The sequence below is a fragment of the Haplochromis burtoni genome, unplaced genomic scaffold (genome assembly GCF_018398535.1).
Source record: "Haplochromis burtoni strain Fernald_Lab_line unplaced genomic scaffold, NCSU_Asbu1 Contig_289, whole genome shotgun sequence".
Classification (NCBI taxonomy): domain Eukaryota; kingdom Metazoa; phylum Chordata; class Actinopteri; order Cichliformes; family Cichlidae; genus Haplochromis; species Haplochromis burtoni.
In genome coordinates, this window is record NW_024582650.1 from 174,031 (window position 1) to 196,627 (window position 22,597).

A 22,597-nucleotide genomic window follows, 5' to 3' on the forward strand; every position below is an offset into this window, starting at 1 on the left:
ACTTATTAAAGTGATCACAGATGAAAAGTAACACTCAGTTCTTCTGATCAGTTACTTGCAGATATTTCCTAATACTGGCCACATGCCTAAATTAAATAAGAACAGGGTTGGATTGGCTTTAGTAGAATCACTGGTTGCTGCTATTATCTGACTAGTAGTAGTGAAACCAAGAAGCTGCATTGTTTTTTATGTTGCACCAAATGCTGTACAGGCACCTCACAGCACCTGTTCATGCTCATGCTGTTTTTTAGTTGCAAACTGAACTTGTTTGGGTCAGCGTTCACAGAAATACTCTTTTTAAAATGTGTTCATGCGCAACACTGACTCCTAAAGACTTTGTGTGTGTTGTTTGCACGAACCGTTCCATTTTGTAGCTTGAATATGTCCAGGTTTCATTTGCATATGAAGGTGAGTTCATTCTTGCATTTGAATACCGAGAGCCCTTTTCTGATACAGCTAGTGAATTCTGCCTCTCACAATCTGCAAATCCTTTAACATCAGCAGCCAAAGGCAGCTAAACTACTAGTTTGTTTTCCTTTCTCTCGCCTCTTTTCACAGTTTCTGTTCGTACCTCGGCATCTAATTCCACTTCTTTTCACCTCACTGTTTCATTAAGCCTGGTTGGCAAAGAGGGTTGCACATATTTTGTTTGTTTTCAATGGTCTTTGAGCAAGTCACAGCTGGGTTCCCGTGTTTTTGCAGCGTGTCTCTTGTCCCTCATTTCTGCTCTCAGCACTTGCACATGAACCCTTCTACCAACAGCAAACACCAAGGAAACACTCTGGCATCACTGTGCTGAGTTACATCTATGGTTTGCATGCACACAGTGGTATACCTTGTCTGTTAAATAAGGGGATGCTGTCAAATGCAACCTGAGACGCAGGCAGTGATGAAGCACAGTTAGCTGTGACTGGTAGCTGTCACCAAAACCAAAGAGTCAAATCAGTCCTGCAGAGTCACAGAAAGTAAAATACTGCTTGAACATAGACTTTGAAACCTCGGATCACTCCTGAAGCAGAATGGGCCTGCAGCAAGGAGGATGTTTTAGACTTCTCGAAAGGTAGCGTCTGTGTAGTCCTTGTCACATCTGAGGATTAATGCAAACATATATAATTTTTGTTTGTTTGCTGAATTCCATGCAGCACAGCTCTTTGGTGGTTACAGTACAGCATTGCAGGTGATCCAAAAATCAAAGCATTTCTACGTGTTTTTTTTAAATATACTTTAATCCTCTTAATGCCCCACAGTCTGAGGCATACCAGCCCATATCAGCTCGTAGTAAAGCCAGTATGTTTTACACATGCGTGCCAGACCTCACACGATCGCTTTCAAATTTACACTTATTACTTATGACAGCCGCACACTGCAGACACCCTGTCAATAAGGAAGCCTTGTCTTCAAAGTCATACCGCTAATCCCGCCGACAGTGAAAATCAGGCTGGAGTTCGGAGAAGCAAGAAGGGCGTAAGAAGAAGTGGCAGGTAAATAACCATCCAGAGCTGAGCAACTGTGTTTTTGTTTTTTTGGTTTATAGCTTCTTCCCTTCCTTTGTTTTCCTTAAGCCATTCAGTCTTCTTTTATCACTTATCTCTTATTCATTCATCTCAGGCAAATGTTTGCAGCAGCCAACACTGTCACAGAAATGCTCGGGAACTTTGAAAGAAATCATGTGCAGCAGCTAATCACACACAATAAGGAACATGTGACTGCAGCTTTCATTGATGATGTGTAGTAGAAAAGAATGGCTGCAAAAAAAGCATCACTTTTTCAGTCTTTCCAAAGCATTTAACAGCAGTCTGCTTCAGCGTTTGCTAAAACTGTTGCATGTCTTCGCTTGAGTGTCAGAAGTGTATACGACAGATCAAATAGCTTAAAGACTGCATAAAGGTGACACGGCAAACTCCTTTTTTGGATCTACAGTTTCACACTCTGTAAAAAGTTGTAAGCTGTAAATGACTTTCAAAACTGAAATCATACAATTTTGACAAATTTTGACATCAATGTAAACAATGTAATCAATCACATTATATAACAGAAAGCATTAAATCCAATTAAATATAGCTAACGATGAAAATGAGAATGATTAGATGGAGACCATAAATGGAGCTAAAATGAGAATTTGATTAAATAACAGTTATTTGAGTAAACAAACCCCTAATGCGTCAGGAGTCTTTAAAACTGTTTAACTTTAGCTGTCAGTTATTGCATAATCACTTGTTACCTGTTTATGTTTTTTAACAAGCGTGTAGGCTGATGCTTTACAGCTACCACATTAATCATTATCATAATCCGCTGCTTTAGAAACACCATGATTGGAACCTGCTTGGGAGCTTTGATTCAAAGTTTCTAATCCAGGTCCATAGCAACACTGCAGGAGGATCTGCGGTGTTCCAGAGAGGGCTTTGTCTCCCGGTATGTCAGTGGGCAAACCTGGGCATGTCACGGAGGAGCGTCCGGGCTCAGGCAAGGACAGCTTGGAACTGGAAAAAAAAAAAAAAAGATTGTGATGCTTCAAACGTAGAACAATGTGCTTCCACCCACACAGTACGCTGTTGGTGCTGCGGTCACATGTTGGACCACAAATGCAGATGCTTCCATGTCAGGAAACAGCGGTGCATTCAGGAGTGGTTCAACAGGAAATGGTGTGTCAGGAGCTTATAAGCTTTGCTTGTTTTTTGTTTGGTTTGGTGGACTTCCAGCTGCTCCATGTGCACAACACGGCAGAGAAAGATAGAGGCTCTCACTGATACCTTAATTTGGTAATTATAACATCTCAATGTTAAGCTCAGTGGAACAACATGTGTCCTGTTTCATCCAGTTCGCCTTCCCATTCAGCCTCGTCTGTCTGACTCCTGCTTTATGGGTGACAGCCCCCTCCCTGTCCTCACATCAATTATTCAAGCTCCTAGTAACCTGAGCATCATTGCAGTCCACCTGCTGCTGCAGTTATTTTGAACCTGATCTTGAAGGAAACCTGAGAGTGATCGACACACTTTGGGTGTAACTGAGCTGGTGACAGCATTTCAGCCTTTCAGTGGAGTACTGACATCATGTCATTTGAGCTTAGCTCACAAGAAAAATTATGAGCTTAAAAACACTCGTCCCATATTCCACTCCAGCTCTTTGTGCATTCTTTTAAAACTTTCTTACACTGATGAGTGATTAGTACTGTAGTCAGTGCATTTTTCAGAAGGTCCTATTGCCAGCCTCCAATGAAGACCTAATTATCCTTAATGAAATACATGATGTTGAATTACATATTTTAACATGCTTCATAATAATCGGTTCTCCCGGCACTTTATCATATTTAAAACCAACAGTTTGGCCACAGCCACTGACATGAAAACCATCTTCCAAATAATGCATATTGCAATGTAATATAGGTCCAAAAAAGACACAAATAAACAATGGGTCATTTGCATTGACTCAGCTGGATGTCAAGTGCCTACATCGTGTTTTATGTCTTTTTACTCAACAAATTAGAGAATTTCTTGTATTTTTTAAGTGCAATTTTAAAAATAACAAATAAAAACAACTACTATCTTTTTCTTCTTCTCATGACTACAAGCCTGCACTGAATTTAATTCCGCTTTGAAATATTTACTTGTTGAAAGTAACAAACAATGCTGTTACTGAAGAATACACTCAATGTGCCGGAAGCTGTTTGGGCGTTCATTAACCACAACACAGTCATTTCATCCTGTTTACGTAAATATGTTTGCGTCTGCGTTTCACCTGGTTCCCACCTGAGAAGTCTGAAAAATGAAACCCAACTTTTGGGATAACTGCTGCAGGGCCCCTGTTGTAAGCTTTCCGGTTTTGGAAAATCTGGTTTGTCATAGTTTCGATGCCAGAATAATTTATATGTTTAATTCCGGGGAAAGGCCACAGGAGCACAAAGCTTTTCAAACATGAAACAATGGTGCACTGTAAACACGTACTGTGGCCTATTTGAAATAACAGGGAGCTATGCGTCTGTTCAGAGTTTTAATATAGATTAAGTGACTTTAAAATTTAAAAGCAGTGAACCTATAGATTAATACAGCCATGGGAGAAAATTTTATATCGTGTGAATGGGACTAATGGGGGCAGATGGACGCATGAGTGGATATCCGCATATTCTTCTTTTCTGATAATCTGGGTTTGTCTCTGTTTCCCCACTTACAGCTCTCAGTGGTGGCACTCCCTTATCAGGAATGACCCGCCGTGTAGGCTCACACTGTACAGTGACGTCTTAATAACACCTTTATGTCTCATATAGCCGGCTGAATAAATGCTGACATACCTCTGCAGAGGCTCGCTGAGCAATCTGAGAAACTCAATCTGTCCTCATCAGGCTGCACGGCGATCTCATGTCCATCCGTCATAAACGTCTGCTTTGAAAGAAAAATAACAATAATATAAACAGTGATGATGTGTGTTTCTCTTTCCATTAAAACGAGCGCTGTTTTCACTCTATTTATTTGTACTGGTGATAGTTAGAGCGCCGCCCTGTCCCATCTGCCACACGCAGGTCCCCGAGGGGCCCCTGTACCGTACTGGACCCACATTGTCACAATCGTGCACCGCATCACGCTTTGAATTCGCTTTTTTGGAGAGAGAAACAGAGAGAGAGAGAGAGACAGACAGACAGACAGACAGACAGAGAGAGAGAGAGAGAGACACAGTATCTCCCACACACACTCGCTCACACTCGCGCCCTCCCCTTCCTCCGTGCGCAAAGGAGGACTCCAGAGTTCTGCTGAACTTCTCCAGAGTGACGGGCTCTTTCCGGAGTGACGGGCGGGAATCGTTCCAAGTGTGCGGCCGCGAAAGCCATGTAGCAATGTTAGATAAGGAACTATATTTTAATTTATTTTCAGTTTTTATTATCATAAGGTTTCTGAGTCTGGCGACATGGAGTCCGAGACGGGACGAAGCAATGGGATCCTGCGTGCGGTTTGAAGATCGAGGTTTGTTCTTTTGAAGTCATTATTTTCTTCTTCTTCTTCTTCTTCTTCTTCTTCTGCTTCTTCTTCTTCTTCTTCTTCTCAGCGGGTTTAGCTGACAAATTGGCTGCTTTACTGTACAGCCTACTAATTACAGCCATGAGCGGTCGCCTCTTTTACCGGATAGGATCGCACTTCACAGCTGATTATGCTACCGAACCCGGAGGAAGGCTTATTTTCTTTAAGCGATCTCGTACAGGTGTTTTATCCAATATTCAAATTTTTATAGCTCATAAACCATTGCTTTCTTCTTCACTTTATTTTAATGTTATCTGTTTCTCTTTTTTATTGGTGCTTCATTACAAAGCAGTGATGACACGCACGTTTCATGCAGTTTATGCTCTGTGCAAAGTCTGGACGGTATGGCTAAAATCAGATGAAATTTATCTGGACCCATACTAATGACATAATATTTTAATATGATGCTTGCATGGATCCACATGCAATCCTTGTATGTTATATCTACAGTATCTACTCTCATGATAATGACTAAATAATTAGGCTAATAACATAAGGTTTCTCTATAGTTTTTTCTTGGTAAAATTTAAACTGATACGCTGAGAACTCATCAGATTTTCTGCTTGTATAGTCAAATTACTTCCGTTCTCAGAGAAAATATACATTTTGATGAATTGATGTCTCTATAAAATATATAATCCAGAACCTCCAAAAAAAATGGATGATGTGCCCAGAAATGGCCTGAGGTGGGATTTTAGTGCCAGTAATTGCGTTCTAAATCAGCTTAGGGAATAAACTTATAAACGGATTACTGGCTATGAAGGAATGTTTCAATAATGGCCCCTGAACCAGGCTTTACATCTGATGGTTACAACACTCTAATCTTAAAAGATGAACAGAGTGATTGACAGAAAAATGAATGGGCTTTACTCCAATTTTTAATAAGAATTAAGAATTTAAGAAAATGTGTCCCAAAGGGAGGCACAGTGGTACACCCCTGTTACCAACATTTAAAGACACTCACTTTATTTTATTTGTTTATTTATTTTAAGGCAGCGAAACTGCGATGATTCTTAAATTATTTAACCTACGGCTCTATAGTGTCATTTACAGATTAAGCTTACAAATTAAACATTCCCGAGTCGATCCAGGAAGGAGATATAAATCCCTTTGGGGTTATCAGGAAGGGAATCTGGTGTAAAAAGAAATCTGCCAAATTAAACATGTGGAACTACTGGCTGTGGTTTTCTATTTAGTTTAAAATGCAAGAAGAATAAATATAATTGTAATAAATATAATTTTCAAACTTGTTGCTTTTTTTTAAATGGAGATGTCATAAAATACATTTAAAAAGGATTATCCTGTAACAACAAAAGACTTAGAAATAGTCCTCAACATAAAGTGAGGAATAATTTTTGAATTTCATTTTCTGTGGTGCATAAAACTATGAAACAATTCAGAGAATAGAGAGAAATCTTTTCACATAAAGGAAAAAGCCAAAAGTGATGATTGGGCTTTTGGACATTTGCATTAAACAAGAAAAAGAAATATGGTGGAAATCACTTCACAGCTCAGAAACACTGCTAACAACCACTGAGAGTGAGCACAGTTTTTGCTGCATTCAGAAATACAAGTGAAAGTTTTATTATGCAAAGACAATACCATAAACACTATATGCCTCTCTGGGTCTGAGTCATCTAAAACAGGCAGGTGCAGAGACTATCATTGCACAGATACAAGCCACAGTCTGTGAAACTTGCCATGAAGGAACCATTAATACTAAACAGCATATACAGTTTTTAGGTTCTGAGCAATATTTTCCAGCTAAATCCTTTCAACCACAGACCCTGTAAGAATCTGGGTGCTGAACTGGCCTGCCTGGAGTCCAGTGCTGTCAATCTCTGAAAACATTTTTGTCATGAAATTGGCTCTGAAATTTCAATCTGCTGGCATATCAAGCACACCTGGGGGGGAAATGCCATTCACAAGAGCAATTTGTCTCTGTAGTTCCCAAAGGTGAGAATGTTATGAAAAGAAGAGGTGACACAACACAGTGGGAAACATATCCCTGTTCCAACATCTTTGAAATGTGTTTTTGGCATCCATTTCAAACTGTCACGTCCCAAAATGTGCTGTTATTTTCCACAAAGCAATGTTTCTCAATATCTGATACGTTGTCTATGAAGCGAGTCAAATGCAGGGTTCAAATGATTTGCAAATCACTGCATACAGTTTTTTATTTATTTATTTATTTTTTAAGACAAACTTATAAGTACAAAAGTGAAAGCCCCGCTGCAGGCACATTAAGCCCATTAGGCCCATCCCATGTTTAAAGTAAGACAATCAAGGCTACAGGTAGCTCAGGTATTACTTGCGGTTTAGCCTTCAGGACTTCAAAAGACACTCCTCATGATTATTCTGAACTGTCAAAACATGTCCATAAAACCAAGCTCAGCTTGGAGTCTAGCACTGCTCTCCCTGCTTACACTGTGACCCCCTCACAGTTGGATGTTGACCTCTGCAGGGGGGTGGGTTTTGGCCTAAGCTGAAAGCTACAGAGGCAGGATTCTGAGAAAAAACTTGCGGAAATGCCTCTCGCTGACGGCTTTTCCTGCAGGAAGCAGAAGAACTGTGATCTAAACTTGGAAAGTGACAAAAGGATATGAACAGGAACTCCAGACATTTCCTAGATATATTGAAAAGATGGCTTCTTTGTTCAGAAAACACCCTTAATATTTGGAAATGCCTTATACTTTACATTACTGTCAGCCCTGCTTAATCATTTTCACTCAGGAGCTTGCAAATGGGATGTTTTTATGCCACACTGCTACACTACACTATTTCTGCACAATTCCCCCTTTCATTTTGATTGATCCCATAACTGAACAGCCCCAGAGCCTTTCAGGTTACCTTAGTCATTCTACAAAGGCGAGACGTGTGATGCCTAATAGCACTCTACTCACATAAACACCCACCGGTCTGCCAATTTGTATCGATACAAGTAGTCTTACATCGTCTTAGCAACATGTGGCTGAGTCACAGCAGCGATTACAACGATCAGACTCTCGTCTGTCCTAGTTACAGCTCACAGTATCATGTGAGACCATGCCGCATAATTAAACGTGCAACATGTCAGTGCAGCCCAGAGCAGCCTCATAAAAATTCCTGCGGCAAGAGTGACAAACTGTTGTTTGGCATTAAAGTTTACCTCTTCAGTTGCAGATGCTTTAAATTAAAGGTATAATTGTGAATTGTTTGGCTGTCGGGGAAATCTTAACCCTGAAATGTTAACTTTGATATGCTAAATTAGCTCTGCTGGTCCTTTTTCTTTTGCCTGGTCAATGTGAAAATGTGTGTTGTCACAGGCTGTGGTCCACTGTTTGCTAGTTTACCTCACAAGGTGATGGTAAAAATTGAGGATAAGCAGAAACAGAGTTCCTGTTGTACATGTTTATTATTTTAAAGTTGGAAATACCACTAATGCCTAATAACATCTCTTATTTATATTCTAGTAATTCTAATATTCTTGTCTGTTTAAAATGCCTGTTTCTGTTTGGGCTGCTATCTATGCAATGCACAATCACTGTCTCTGTCCCTGTCACTCCTCGTCTCAGAGGTTTCTGTCAGAGCACCACACTGTGGTGGCTTCAGGTCCTACAACTGTCAGGTGAATCATAAACCTGGAAACAGAAGCAAAATGCCACTACATGTGTTTTCTTGGTCTCTAGTATCTTGTGGAATTTAGTACATTGGTCCATTAGTAAGATAAATAATTATACAGTAAAAATGTTATCGCAAAACAGGAATAAGTGATTTTAGTGTTTTCGGGTTTTTTTCACAAAGAGCAGTGTGTTTCTTCTGTCCGTTTCATCACATCTATCACATCATCAAATCTATTGATTGCTTAACAGGATGTTTTTGTGATGGTGGACGGACTGGTGCCAATCATGGAGCCTGAGCTGAACTGCAGCTCCCAGTGTGAGTCCCCATTTTGCTTCATCCAATCTGGAGTCAGCAGGCAGGACAGCCTCGACGTTCTGCAGAGGCTATGCAGTCTCAGCACGGTAACCTCTCTCTGTCACTCTCTCATGTTAATATATATACTTATAATGAAAAATATAACAATGCCAAGCACATACTGTATACTCATGGGTGAGAAATTAAAGGAAAAGAAACTCAGAAACCTATACTTCCAAAAGATATCCCTTCATTCTTGGTTTTGATGATAGATGATTGAGTCTAAAATCTCCCATAGGTGTTCAGCTGGTTGAGAGCTCTTGACAGGAAGGCCATAGAATATGATTCATGTCGTTTTAATGTACATGCAGCCACTCAGCAAACCCTCAATGTTTCACCAGAGTATAAAGGTGAGGGTGAACAACTTTGTCCAGATTTACAATTACTCTTACAATGCCAGTAAATTACTCTTACAGCATAATAAATCAACAGGATTTTTCTTGTGGTCAGCTCAGCTGGCCAAGTTAGTTTTTCCTTTAATTTGTCACACATTTGTGTATCTAGACTATCCAGATGTCACATGCACATGTTCCTGCATTTACACAGTAAACAGATTCTTTTTACATCACAAAGTGCTGGCACACTGGCATGTCTTGTGCAGTTGACCTTGTGAAAGGGTGAAAAGGGTGAAACTACTTCTGATTAATTCGATTAGCAAATTACTTTTAATCGAGAGATGTTCACTCAAAGCCTAAAAAAAACTGTTTTTTCAAATTACTTTTAAATGCAGATTTTAAATGTTGGTCGGTTGGTCAGTGGAACAAGTGAGCCGTGTAAATAAACACACCAAGCAAGCTAGGAGTGTGCTACTATCCTACTCGAGGAGCTATTTGAATGGTACATATCCCGAAAGGTAATAGGGGTGGACTACCGAAGCTATGTTTAGTATCGTCTCAGTCACTGGTGCCCTTAAGAGACGAGTCAGCGGAGATCAGCACCGTGAGGCAGGCAAAGAAAGTCTAATAAGACTTTCCAAATAGAAGCTAAAGTAGCCGAGACGCTGTGTCAAAGGAACACAAACAAGCTTTTCTCTTCGTGCCGTGCCACAACGAGTTGAGGTGAGTTATCGCTTTGATTTCTTTCACTTTCGGATGTTAATTTATGCATGGGTGTGTCTCAGAGTGTATAGCATCCTCACCCAGGGGAGGGAAGAACAGCGAACTGCGGTTTTCTTTGTTATGGTAATTTTTAACATGACAAAATAGTATTGAAACATAGTATTATCCTTTAGTTCAGTGTCTTTATGGGCTCTCTTTATTATTTTCTAATGACCTCAACTGACATAAAAACTGCTCAGCTAAAGTGAAATACTCTTTGATGAAATCTAACACCATGCATTTGTTGCTATTTGTGGATGTGGACAGCCCACCAGGCACCAAGTGTTCCTATCCCTAGCGCTATAGTGGAAAGACAAAAATACAAGAAGCTGAGCCAACTTATTGCATAAAACACCACCTGTTTTTTCTCTCTCTGTGCTTCTAGATATGGCCACAGCTGGCAGTGTGCTGTCCAAGGAGCAGCTCCTTTGCCCCATTTGTCTGGATTTGTTCAACCAGCCAGTGTCCACTCCTTGTGGGCACAACTTCTGCAGGGAGTGTTTACAAAGATATTGGCAGACCTCTAACATGCCTCAGTGTCCCATGTGCAAGCACAAGCTGTACATGCGGCCTGACCTCAAAGTTAACACCTTCATATCGGAGGTGGCTTCTCATTTCAAGGAGTTGGTGGAAAAGAAAAATGAAAATGAGAGCAGTGCTATGGATCAGTCAGAGGGCCACAAAGGAGAGGTTTCATGTGATGTATGCATTGGAAAAACAGTCAAGGCTTTTAAATCCTGTCTGGACTGTTTGGCCTCATTTTGTGAGACTCATCTAGAGCCCCATCACGTTCTAGGCACCTTCAAGAAACACCGCTTGATTAAGCCCATGATAAACATGCAAGACAGGGTTTGTAAGCAGCACGAAAAGCTGCTCGACCTGTTCTGTAACACTGACCAGGTGTACGTGTGCCAGATCTGCATTACGAAAGACCACACGGCTCATCAGACTGTTCGTATAGAGGATGAGAGCCGGAACAGAAGGGCTCAGATCGGGAGCACAAAAAAAGAGGTGGGAGAAATGATCCATCGCCGACTGCAGAAAATCTGTGACATCAATAAAATCATTCAAATCAGCAGGAGAAACACAGAAAGGGAGACTGAAGAGAGTCTGCGCGTCTTCAGCAAGCTGTTCCAGCTTGTCCAGAGAGGCCAGGCTGAAGTGGCCGAGGTGATTGGCGCAAAGCAGAAGCAAGTAGAAAGCATGGCCAGCAGGGTTATCTTGGAGCTGGAGCAGGAGATTGATCAGCTGAGCTGCAGGAGAGATGAACTGGAGCAGCTCTCGTTCACCGACGATGATCTCTATCTTCTCCAATACTTTCCAGCTTTTGCCACAGTGCCAGCCACCAAAGACTGGTCCGACACCTGCTTAGAGAGTACTGAATATGTGGGCATAGTGAGGAGAGCGGTGAGGAGAGTAATGTGTCAGCTGGAGGAGACGGTAAAAGCTGAGGTGAAGAGGCTCTGCGAATCCGAATTTCAGAAAGCTCAGCGATATGCTGTGGATGTGCATTTGGATCCCGATACCGCTCATCCCAAGCTGGTGCTGTCTGAAAACAAGAAGCAGGTCTATCACGGTGACGTATCCCTCGGCCTTCCTGACAACCCAGAGCGATTTTACCCTTGTGTGAGCGTTTTGGGAAAGGAGGGCTTCTCTGCTGGAAGGTTCTACTATGAAGTCGAGGTGAAAGGAAAGACAGAATGGGATATTGGAGTTGCGCTTGAAACGGTGACCAGAAAAGGAGGGAATGTGCTAAACCCCGACAGGGGCTACTGGTCGCTGGGGATGCGAAAGGATGAGAGCTACTGGGCGCTCAGCAACAGCCCTGTGTGTGTCCCGCTGATTGAGAAGCCCCAGAGAATTGGGGTGTATGTGGATATGGGCTGGGGACAGGTTTCATTTTACAACGTGGACTCTCATTCTCACATCTACTCCTTCACTGGGTGCACCTTCAGTGGCAGACTTCTCCCCTACTTTAACCCACGGAGGAATCACGGCGGGGTCAACTCAGCACCTCTCATCATCGTGCCTGTTAACTAAAACTTCGTAACGTGCGATCTCTACTTGAATGCTTCGTTTAGTTTTCAATTTAACGTTTCAACTGTGCAAAAAAAAGTTCCAAGTCTGTAGGGTAATTCTTGCTGTTTAATAAAATCGTGTTTGTCCAAATGAATCGTGTTTCTTTTTTTATTATTATTGTTTTGTGTCTGTGATTTCAAAAAATGAGAGTTTCAGATGCACAAGAGCAGCATCTGAAATAATTTGGATGCATGTTTGCATGTTGCATGTATTCGTTTGCAGATGGTAGCAGAGCTCCCGAGGCGCTCTCTCTCATCGGTGCTAATTGCTGTGGTATGGACGCTCCTCTCCTGTGGAATCCTGTTGGCATTTTGCTTCCTCCTTTTCACCCTGCGCTTCAAAAACAACAGGTACAGTGAAGCATACGCAGTATATAAACACAAAGAGAGGCTTACAGAAGTCATTTAACATAATGTGTGTCATGTCATTAGGATAGTAAAGATGTCCAGCCCCAACCTCAATGCCCTGACTCTCTGTGGAAGTGTCCTCACCTATAGCAGCGGTTTCCTGTTTGCCGTCGAAGAAAGTGGAGCATCTATAGCTGTTCTACAAGTGAGTCCAACTTCCCTTCACCGCTCTGTATTAGCGTTGACATTGTTAGATTGAAGTAATCATACCATGCTCTCTACCGTAGACTCGCATGTGGATGCTTTGTGTAGGCAGTACCCTGGTGTTTGGCCCAATTTTGGGGAAGACATGGAGACTGTACAGGGTGTTCACGCAGCGCGTGCCGGACAAGAGAGTGGTAGGCATGCTCTTCAATTTTCCTGGTGGTTTCCTAGGGTTTGTTGTCAGCATCTAAAGATTTGGACTTTAGGATACATGAAGTATCTTATATAGTACACAAATATGAGTAGATACTTTGAGATGTGAACGAAAAAACAAAGACACTACATAGTCTACAGTCCATATATATATCTATATATCTATATATAGATATATAGATATATATATTTTTGTATATTTGCCTGTAGGTTTGGTGATAAATTTGATCCTCCTGGACTTGGAGGAAGTGCTTTTCACAGATGATTCTTTTCAGCTGCTCCTTGCTGGAGGAATTTTGTTGCTTGACCTTCTACTTTAAAACACTCCAGATGTAGTCTCTTTGAATTAGGGGACATAGTTTTCACTCTTTCCTCCTGTGTCCACTTTGTTAAGACCTCAGGGCAACCTTCCTTCAGTTTCTGGGCACAAACTTGCTATCTCCCCAACATTGTTTGCACTCGTGTTTCACAGCCAGCACTGTTGACCTCCTCTTACTTGAAGTATTATTCTTGCTTTTATTTGGTTGTAACTCTAACTAAAAGTGCTTTCACTAATGGTCACAATGCTTCTTTTCATGATCTTTGGCGAATCGTGCAGCACTGTGCTGTTTTTAAGCTGCTGTTTCCTTCTTTTCTTTCTTTCTGCAGAGGCTTAATTCATTCAGGGTTTTTTTTTTTATTGATGCATTAGTTTCTGCTGATACTCTGTCCACCATCAAACACGCCATCTGCTTTTCAGTCAAATTATATGTAGCAAAAAATAGCAAATTGTGTATTTGTGCTGTATTTAAGGCCGTCCACTGTGCCTGTTTGTGTTAACATGGATCTTCATTTACCTTTTTTACTTTTTAATCACTCCTGGCTCTTTGTTTTAACTTATGCCAAGTAGCCTACTTACACTCTTGGACCCTCTCTATCTTTATGACATCTCACAATCTGGTTTCTTACGTGCTCAGGCAATTGAGCCATGCCAGATTAGACACAGCCAAGGCCAACACATAACAATATAACCACTGTAATATGTTGGTATAGTAGTTTATGTTCAGATAACAGTTTGATTCTGGGATAAGATACAAAATTTGGGGGCTGGTCTGGGATTTGGACTCAGGGCCTCTCATGTTATGGTCCCTAAATCCATGGCTCAAAGAACCCTAACATATGAGATGCCACAACACTGCTGCAGTTCAACAAATGTTTAATATTGCAAAAACAGTTCTTTAAAAAAATAAAACAAATAGATATAACAAGGAATAGGAGCCCAACCATAAACAAACAAGAGAGAAAGAACATGAACAACTACACAATGAGCAATCAGATTCCAGCTTAAACTAATAGTCGTAAACTAAACTAATAAAACCAAGACTGAAAACATGATTTTCACTAACTCCCAACTCAACTATTGAATTGAATTGAACTAGGAATAAATTAAAAACAAACAAACAAACAAAAACAGCAAAAAAGAACAACTGAGCAATAATGCTGGTGCTGGTGAGGAAGAGCAGAGAGAACATCTTTAATAGGTGTGCAGCACTAGGGATAAAGAATAGATCAAGAAAGGGGGGAACAGGTTAATAAAGGATGACAGAAAAAACAATAACGGCCTGGCACATGTGCTGGTGCACAGAGAAGCATGTAACACCCTCAGTGGTCTTTACCATCGGTTTGTGGGATTATCGCCTTTCATCTTTAGTCACCATGGCCACCTCTTGGCTTCATCTCACTTTCAAACCTTGTTGATAAAAATTTCTTTAATAAAAATTTCATGTCCAATTACATTTGTTGCAGAAAGCAACAATATAAGTGATTTGATTTTTGCGCTTTGCTGCTTTTTACATAGTCAGTATGTATTATGTATTTTTCTTTCTTCCTCCTCTATTTACCAGATTCATCAAGCATGTTCTGCCCCAGGTATTTATATTGCTTAGGAGATATTCAGAGATGTTTCTGAAGCAATAACTAGCAGGTTAGGCCATGGATAAGAGACAAAGCTTGTTTTTGCTTAATATAAATTTCTTTACTGTGCATATCCAATCTGATAACTGTGCCACTTAATCAAGGTGTCGCTACATGAATGAAAATGCTCCACTGGTGAAATAATAACTGGGGACTGTGCTCTATGTGTCAGATAATCAGGGACATCCAGTTGATGGGTATGGTGGCTCTGTTGATCCTGGTGGACATGCTGATTCTCACCGCTTGGAACCTCACCGACCCCATCAGGTGCTCACGATCTGTGGGAGCTGTTGTCAAGGTAGGATTATTGGTGACTTCCTGAAGCTGAGCAAAAAGTTGTAAAATGACTTGGTTTCATTAAGAATGATGAAAACTGAAATGCATGGGACTTAAATGTTCACCTGAATGCTTTTTGCTGTCAAATTATGTAAAGTGAAATTGAATGAGATTGCAGGAAAAATTGAATTTGTGACTGGAAAATGACAAACTCATACATAATGATGACAGCTAAATAAATCAACTCTCTGATGGTGTGTTGTTTTCTTTGATGATGTAGGTGATGGAAAGAGATGTTTCCTACTCGTTGTCGCAGCTGGTTTCTTGTACTTCTTTGTACTCAAATCTGTGGATCATTATTGTTGCTGTCCAAAAGGTAACTAGTCTCTATTCAAACTTTATTATACATTTGTATCAGTAAAATGCACATTTTAAAGTTTTGCATTATTTTGATGGCATCATTTATCTTTCACGTGGTGTTTTCTGTGTTTTCTGTATGCTGTACAGTTTTCTCCAGTTTGCATTATGTAAACACACCATTGCAAGTGCTTTACTTAAGTGAATATATGTGAATAAAACTGCTGAATTTGAGAAATCAAATCAAAATGATAGTTTCAGACGTCAAGTGTTAAAGAACCTAACATCTGAAAGACTTTGGTCATTCATTTTTGTATAATATGAATAATTTTTAAACAATAATAATGGTTATTTATCCACCATGTTTCTTTTTTTTTCTCCTTTTTTTTTCTTTTAATGCCCTTTGTCTTTACTTTGTTTCTCTTTAGGGTTGTCTTCTCCTCTATGGCACTTATCTAGCTGGACTGACAAGTAATGTCAGCCATCCCCCAGTCAACCAGTCTCCTACAATCATTACATGCGTCACTTTGGTCACCTGCTCCTCCGCCGTTGCCACCCCCGTGTCCATCTTCCTGCAGACTTGGCCCAACCTGGTCTACAGTACTGTGGCTGGAGCCATCTTCATCTGCACGCTGGCTACAAACTGCATGCTGTTTGTGCCTCAGGTCAGACACTGATGTCATTTTCCATTTTTTAGCATCTGCGTAACAGAAAACTACTTGGAAAATAAACTTTATCGTGTCTAGAAGTATTATGTTTACTGATTGTCCATTTCACTTTTGCGAACACAATGATGCTTCAGTGTACAGAGGGTTTTTTTTTTTTCAAATATGGCAAACGTATTTACTTAAAGTGAAGGATAAACTGATTATATAATAATAGAATACTATGTTTAGAAACCAGCAGTAAATAAACAGACTCAATCAGACAGACAGAAACTAAATACAGACAGATGACAAATAGACACGCGAATGGTAGCTTTGGTTATGACTTTTTCTTTTTCATTTGAATAAAGTAGTAAATCTGTGAGTGATTGCGGTGCTCACACATGCAGTTTTATGTGTGCCAGGTTTCCATGTCTGTCAGTGGAGGGTGACTCACACACAAGGTGTTTATGAGTCAAAACTACGTAGGCTGTCGCAAACAGGTTTATGACTCTCTAAGAGTCTAGCAGAGGACTTTTGTTATGGTAAAGGAATGCATCTCCTCTGGAACGGAAGGAAATAGCTGAACAGTGAGCAGTTTGTGCAAATACACCTGGTGAATATTCCAGATCAAATGACCCTGATAATATATCTTCTTTTTTTGTTAAAAAAAAAACTACATTTTTTTCATATCTCTAAAATATCTCACTTGCCCCATACAGCTGACCCAGTGGCGACAGTTTGAAGAAGATCAGAACAACCCGAGTCAGATGGCCAAGTATTTCAGCAGCCCCAGTAAGAGTCAGCCATCTGTGTACAGTCAGGATGAAATCTTCTACCTGCTGGGGGAAAACAGCTCAATGAAGAAACTCCTTAATGAGGTAACGTTACTGTTTTCTTCTCAGAATTAGCCACTCGGTAAGAAATCATCTTTGTTTCATGTTAGAAATCATATAAAGCTGCAGTAGAACTTTCTCATTTAATTATAAGACACGTAATCTTTATTTTTTTTGCAGATGATTTAAGTTTTCCATTCCTCTCCTGTAGACGAAATGTGCTTTCTTTATAAAGGCCAGTAGGGGGTGACTCCTCTGGTTGCAAGAATATGGGGAACTGACACCACTTCTCTTATTTATGATCTCAGTAGAAACTTCCTTGATTAGTTTATGGTAACAATCACTGTCTTTTTTTAAATAGAGCATAAGGTTTGTGTAGTAAAGAATTGTAACCTTTAGAGTAAAATCAACACCAAAGTAGAGTATGCTTCGGGGCGTGGCTGCAAATATGTCACGTCGCTAAACTCAATTAGGATTTTAAACAATTTGTCATTTTTTGAGTATTGCGGTAGCACATATTGCAATTTAGTGGCCTTTTTTAAAGCGTTGCAAACTGATGCAGACACTTTGCTGTACTCAAATTGTCCTCGACTATATGCTTCACATCTCTCTATATTGTGGGTATGGATGTGAAAAAACTTGACATATCAGGATTCCAGGCTGTTTAACACGTAACAAAAATTTCAATTTCGGTCAATTTTATTTATACAGCATCAATAGTCCACTCAGTGTGCTTTATACAGTAAGGTAAAGACTCGGGTATTAGAAAGAAACCCTAACAATCATATGATCCCCTATGAGCAAACGCAGGAGGACAGGGAAAAAGGCAAAGTGTGGGAGAGAGAGTCAGATTTTAATAAAGGCTCTTGTTATCTGAGAAAAAGGGTTTTGTAAATAAAGTACCGGTAGGTAATGGATTGTGTTACTTCAAACTAAGTGTGTCTAGTCTTTTTTATTTTATTTTAGTTTCTATTTTATACCTAATAAACTTACATGGAAATGGAGCAGCAGAGCACAGTTCTGATAGCGTACAAGGCACTTATAATGTCCCCCCAGCTTCTGTGTTGGACACATCTTTGTTCCTCATCTATAATAATGTGTGTGATGCACTGTCCAAGTACTGGTCTCTATATTAAACACAAAAACAAATTTCAAGAGTTTACATCCTGAAGCTGCAGGTAGTCCTCTTAACAGACTAGTTTACTGTCAAAATTAGGTGACAAACACATTCAGTACAACATATAAAACTGACACCTTCATATTACTTCATTAGTGGTGTAGATGAAACAGGGCTGAGTCAGTGCTGAATCAAAGTGGCACCAGCTGCTTAACCATATGTTTACGACTTTCTGTCACTGCTTGACTGTTCTGTTTATATTGATTCAAAAGGCAGGAAACTGATGCGTGCCAAGTTTTCATAGTGGCAGATTTTTCTAGCAACATTTTCTCAGTATGTGTCAAAATGTTTTCACTTCTCTGTATCACCACAATTTTCAGAAGAACGCCGTGATCGACAGTCTCCAGGAGCAGGTGAACAACGCCAAGGATAAACTCCTGAGACTCATGTCAGCGAGCCAGCACCCTGAGGACCAAGACATGGACTCCTCTGCCACTAACCTCAACTCATCCTCCACTCAGACGACCGAGCTCCAGTCGGAAGGCCCCTCTACTTGTTCTCAATCTCAGAAAGACACTAAATCAACACTCTCGCCCTCTGCTCTCTCGCCTCACCTCACTGCTGCTCATGGTTCATTATCTGCTGTTACACCGTCCTCTGCTCCTTCCTCTATTTCAAACTACTCCGCTCCCATTTCTGTTTCCTCCCCTCTTCCCACCAAAATCCCTGCTTGTGAAACTCAAAACAATGCATCTGCTCTCAAACGGGACGCATCCCTCCCGTTTATGGGTTTACTCAGGACACCAGAGGAGACAGTTCAATTTGTGACCTCTCTACAGTACCGACGAGGGTTGAACCCCTCTATGGCTGAAACCTTTGGTAGTTATAGTGGCCTAAATATTCAGGTGGGACCAAATACTAAACCAGCTGGTTTTGTTAGTAGCGAACAGTTGCAGGAGATCCTACAGGAACTCAGCGTGGATGCAATCACGGAAACCACGCTTCGATCTCCCGATCAGGCGCCCAGGATACCTTCTCAGCAAAAACTGACCAGAGACTCTACACTCTCCCCTCTCTCCCCACGGACACCCTGCTCCCTTCCCTCTCCTGCACTCTTTCGCTACCCTAGCATCTCGCCTTATACCATGAGAAAAAGGCGGCGGCCCTTTCACTCCTCCAGAGGAGGTTTAGCTCCTCCCTGCTTCTACACAGGCTCTGAGGTTCCTGGCTGTGCAAGAGCAAGAGACACATGTGCGCTCCCAAGTCCAGAAGATATTACTGTGGATGATAACTGTATCCCACATCACAACAGTGACCTTGAAGAGGGAAAGGAGGAGGAGGACACGAAAGTGCGTGAAGTAGTGAGAACATGTCAGGGGTGTGTTTCAAGGCTCCCGAGATGTTCGGTCGTGCATTGTGAAGAACAAAACCGTAAAGCTCCAGAGGATGTGGGAGCAGGCGGTGATAACGAGCAGCACCGCAGACACATTCGAGACTCATGTGGGTACTCGGACTCAGACTCCAGCAGCTCAACCGATTACTGCTACTACCACCGTCCTTACTGTGACTCCTGCCTGCAGCGAGGCTCCCTCCTGTACTCAGACAGCTCCTCAGACTCCTCTGACAGCGAGTATGATGACTACTTGAGCCTCTACCGCTCACCACGCCCTGTGGTATTCAAAGAAGACCTCAAACCCACCTTCGTATGAACACGTTTACTGCACTTTACACATTTATCCAGTTCCAAAACTTGAATGAATATTCTCAGAAAGGTTGCTAAAACGGATGTACTTCTGTGATGGGGGACATTCGACAGTAGCTTACAGTATAGGAACTTTACATCCCAGAGATTGTTGTTTTTCTGTGTTGCACCATAGGTCACAGTGACTGATTTATGAGACTAAAACTTTTGTAGCTTAAAAACACATAATGCTGTTTACTTTTTAGTTACTTGTGGCATTATTTGGATTATTTGGATTACTATTTCTACTGTCTGATGAAAACCTTTGACACTTACAGTACTGTGCAAAAGCCTTGAGTTACTCATTTATTTATATTTAGTTTCTTTTAATTCTTTGAGTGGTTCTGAAGGACATTTGTCTTTGGACATTGGCTGCTTTTTCTTTCTTTTTCACATGAGACGCATGTTTTTTTCTGTGTTTGTTTTTTGTTAATCTTTTTAACACTTACCTTTGAATAATTCAAACATAAAAAGTGTTTGATGACAATGATAACAGACAACTTATCAAAAAATTTTTTAAATTGTATGTTTAGGCACTTTGTTACTAGCAGCCGTTCCAAAATGCATAATTTGTTTCCATTTCCTTAATCCATAAAAATAAATGCCGAAGATAACACATTTTCACAGATATAAAACACAGTTTTTGCACCACGAATTGATTCTCAAGGTGCTATCAGCCCACGATATTTCTTATGAATTATAGTTTCAGTTTTCCTCAACATATATGTGGGAGACCAGGAGAGAGGTGCAACAATGAGTGCCTACAGCCATCTGTAAAACACCGCGGAGGCTCTGTCATGGTTTGGGATTTCCTTTCAAGTAGTGGTTTTGGAGATCTTGTCAAAATTGATGGAATTATAAATGCAGAGCCCCAGCTCGGACAGTCTTGGTTGTTGTGTCCTTGTTGTGTCCTTGGGCAAGACACTTCACCTACCGCCTACTGGTGATGGCCAGAGGGGCCGATGGCGCAATATGGCAGCCTCGCTTCTGTCAGTCTGCCCCAGGGCAGCTGTGGCTACAACTGTAGCTTGCCTCCACCAGTGTGTGAGAGTGAATGAATAGTGGAATTGTAAAGCGCTTTGAGGGCCCCAAAAAGCGCTATATAAATGCACTCTATTATTATTATTAAAAAACATCCAAAGAAGAGTTTTTTTGTCCTTCAAGAAGCCCGGAGAACTATTACTGAAGACTACTTAAAGAAATTACAAGAAAGCTTGCCTAAGAGAGTTCAGCATGTGTTAAAGAATAAAGGTGGTCATACTTGTACAAACTCTGTTTCTTTCCTTATATACTGTATTTCTATTTATATTTATGCATCTATTTCATATTTTCCTGGCAAAATATTGTGAACTGAGGAAATCAGGACTTTTGCACAGCACTGTAGACAGGTGCTTTGTTAGTTAACTCATGTAAGTTCTCAAAATATACTGACAGAAGAGACACAATAATGAAAAATGACATAAACAGATGCAACATAAAAGGTTTTCACAGAACAAATGTGCGCTCTATTATCAATTGTGCAATTCTGTATTTATTTCTGTATTTATTTGTTGATGTTTTGGTGCCCAGAATTACTTTATGTTTCTTTTATTATAAACATTCCTTAAAATGTTGTTATGTTCCTTTGCTGACTCTGAGTTTGAATTTACAATGTGCATTCTGTGAATGTGAGTGCTGACTTGATGTTAAATACTAAACCTCACCTTTATATGATTTCCATGTTAAATGCAACATTTTCCCTGAGTTAAAATATTTGCCAGGCTTCCCATCACTTAAATCTCCACCATGATTTCACCACATTTTCATGGGTTTTCCTGAAACACAGACAAAAGCCTTTTCTCCCTCGTATCTTTCATGTCTCTTTTATAGCTTGCCCTTCACTTCCACTCCCTTCTGCTATCTACTCTCTGTCTTTCTCGTATTTTATCCCTCCACTAATGGGAAAATGTATGTTTGCCGGGGGAGGTGTTGCTATGAAGGCAAAACAGTGTCTTGCGTTACTTCTGCTCAGCTGCCTGCTTTTAAGATGCTGCTGCTCTCTGTTCAGCATATGAACCATTGAAGGCCAGCCTGGGAGAAACTCCCTTTGATACGGAGAATAAAACCCACACGCATACACACACACCTGCATAAAAGATACACTAGCAACTGTATCACTGTGAACAGGGAAAGACTTTCCTGCCCTTCTGGATTCTGCATACGATAGACTTTATTGCCATTTCATGAAATGCAGCACACATATAATTAGAGTTCAGTACAGTTAGTGACACTCACATGCATTTGCAGAAAAGAACAAGATACACCTTCAGCGATTTTAGATCACCAGACAAACATAAACTGCACAAATTCCAACCTTTTCGGTGGTTTGTTAACAATAACTGCTTTATAGATCAGTAATAAATCACAGTTCTAGATTATTTAGAATATTTTTGACTCAGTGATACAGCATTCAATTATTAACACCTCATTTAAAATTTATATTAATGGTTTCTTCTTCTTCTTTTGCATGCTCCACGATGGATCATCTGCCTCATTCTCACACTATCCCTAAATCCTCCTCTGTCACATCAGCCATCTGCATGTCCTCTGTCACCACAGCCATGAACCTTCTCTGTGATCTTCCTCTTTTTCCTCCAGCCTCGCAGCTCCATTTTTAAAATATATCTATTATCCCTCCTCTGCAAGTCCTCTCATCCTTGTCTCTCTGACTTTGTCTCCAAACCTACCATCAGCTATCATCTTGTAAACCTTCCCTTTCACTCATGCTGCT

The 22,597-nt window shown here is 40.6% G+C and overlaps 1 protein-coding gene across 2 annotated transcripts; it reads left to right on the forward strand.

The window, feature by feature from the left end:
* Positions 1-4,493: 4,493 nt before the first annotated feature.
* gpr156 (G protein-coupled receptor 156) lies at positions 4,494-21,440 on the forward strand. 2 transcript variants are annotated; one of them, XM_005944880.3, is made up of 10 exons: positions 4,494-4,952; positions 8,858-9,010; positions 12,362-12,489; positions 12,571-12,691; positions 12,774-12,884; positions 15,029-15,154; positions 15,413-15,508; positions 15,918-16,154; positions 16,856-17,014; positions 18,467-21,440. In XM_005944880.3, exons 2-10 carry the CDS (start codon positions 8,870-8,872, stop codon positions 19,793-19,795), a joined length of 2,448 nt encoding a protein of 815 aa, XP_005944942.1. In that variant the 5' UTR covers positions 4,494-4,952; positions 8,858-8,869; the 3' UTR covers positions 19,796-21,440. The 2 variants fall into 2 exon arrangements, with proteins under 2 accessions (XP_005944942.1, XP_042083825.1); XM_042227891.1 differs by having other exon boundaries at positions 4,494-9,010.
* The last annotated feature ends 1,157 nt before the right edge of the window (positions 21,441-22,597 follow it).

Coding starts and splice junctions, on each gene's coding strand:
- gpr156 (XM_042227891.1), top strand. CDS start 8,870: ATGGTGGACGGACTGGTGCCAATCATGGAGCCTGAGCTGAACTGCAGC. Junction 15,509..15,917: donor TTATTGTTGCTGTCCAAAAG/GTAACTAGTCTC, acceptor GTTTCTCTTTAG/GGTTGTCTTCTCCTCTATGG. Junction 16,155..16,855: donor GCATGCTGTTTGTGCCTCAG/GTCAGACACTGA, acceptor TGCCCCATACAG/CTGACCCAGTGGCGACAGTT.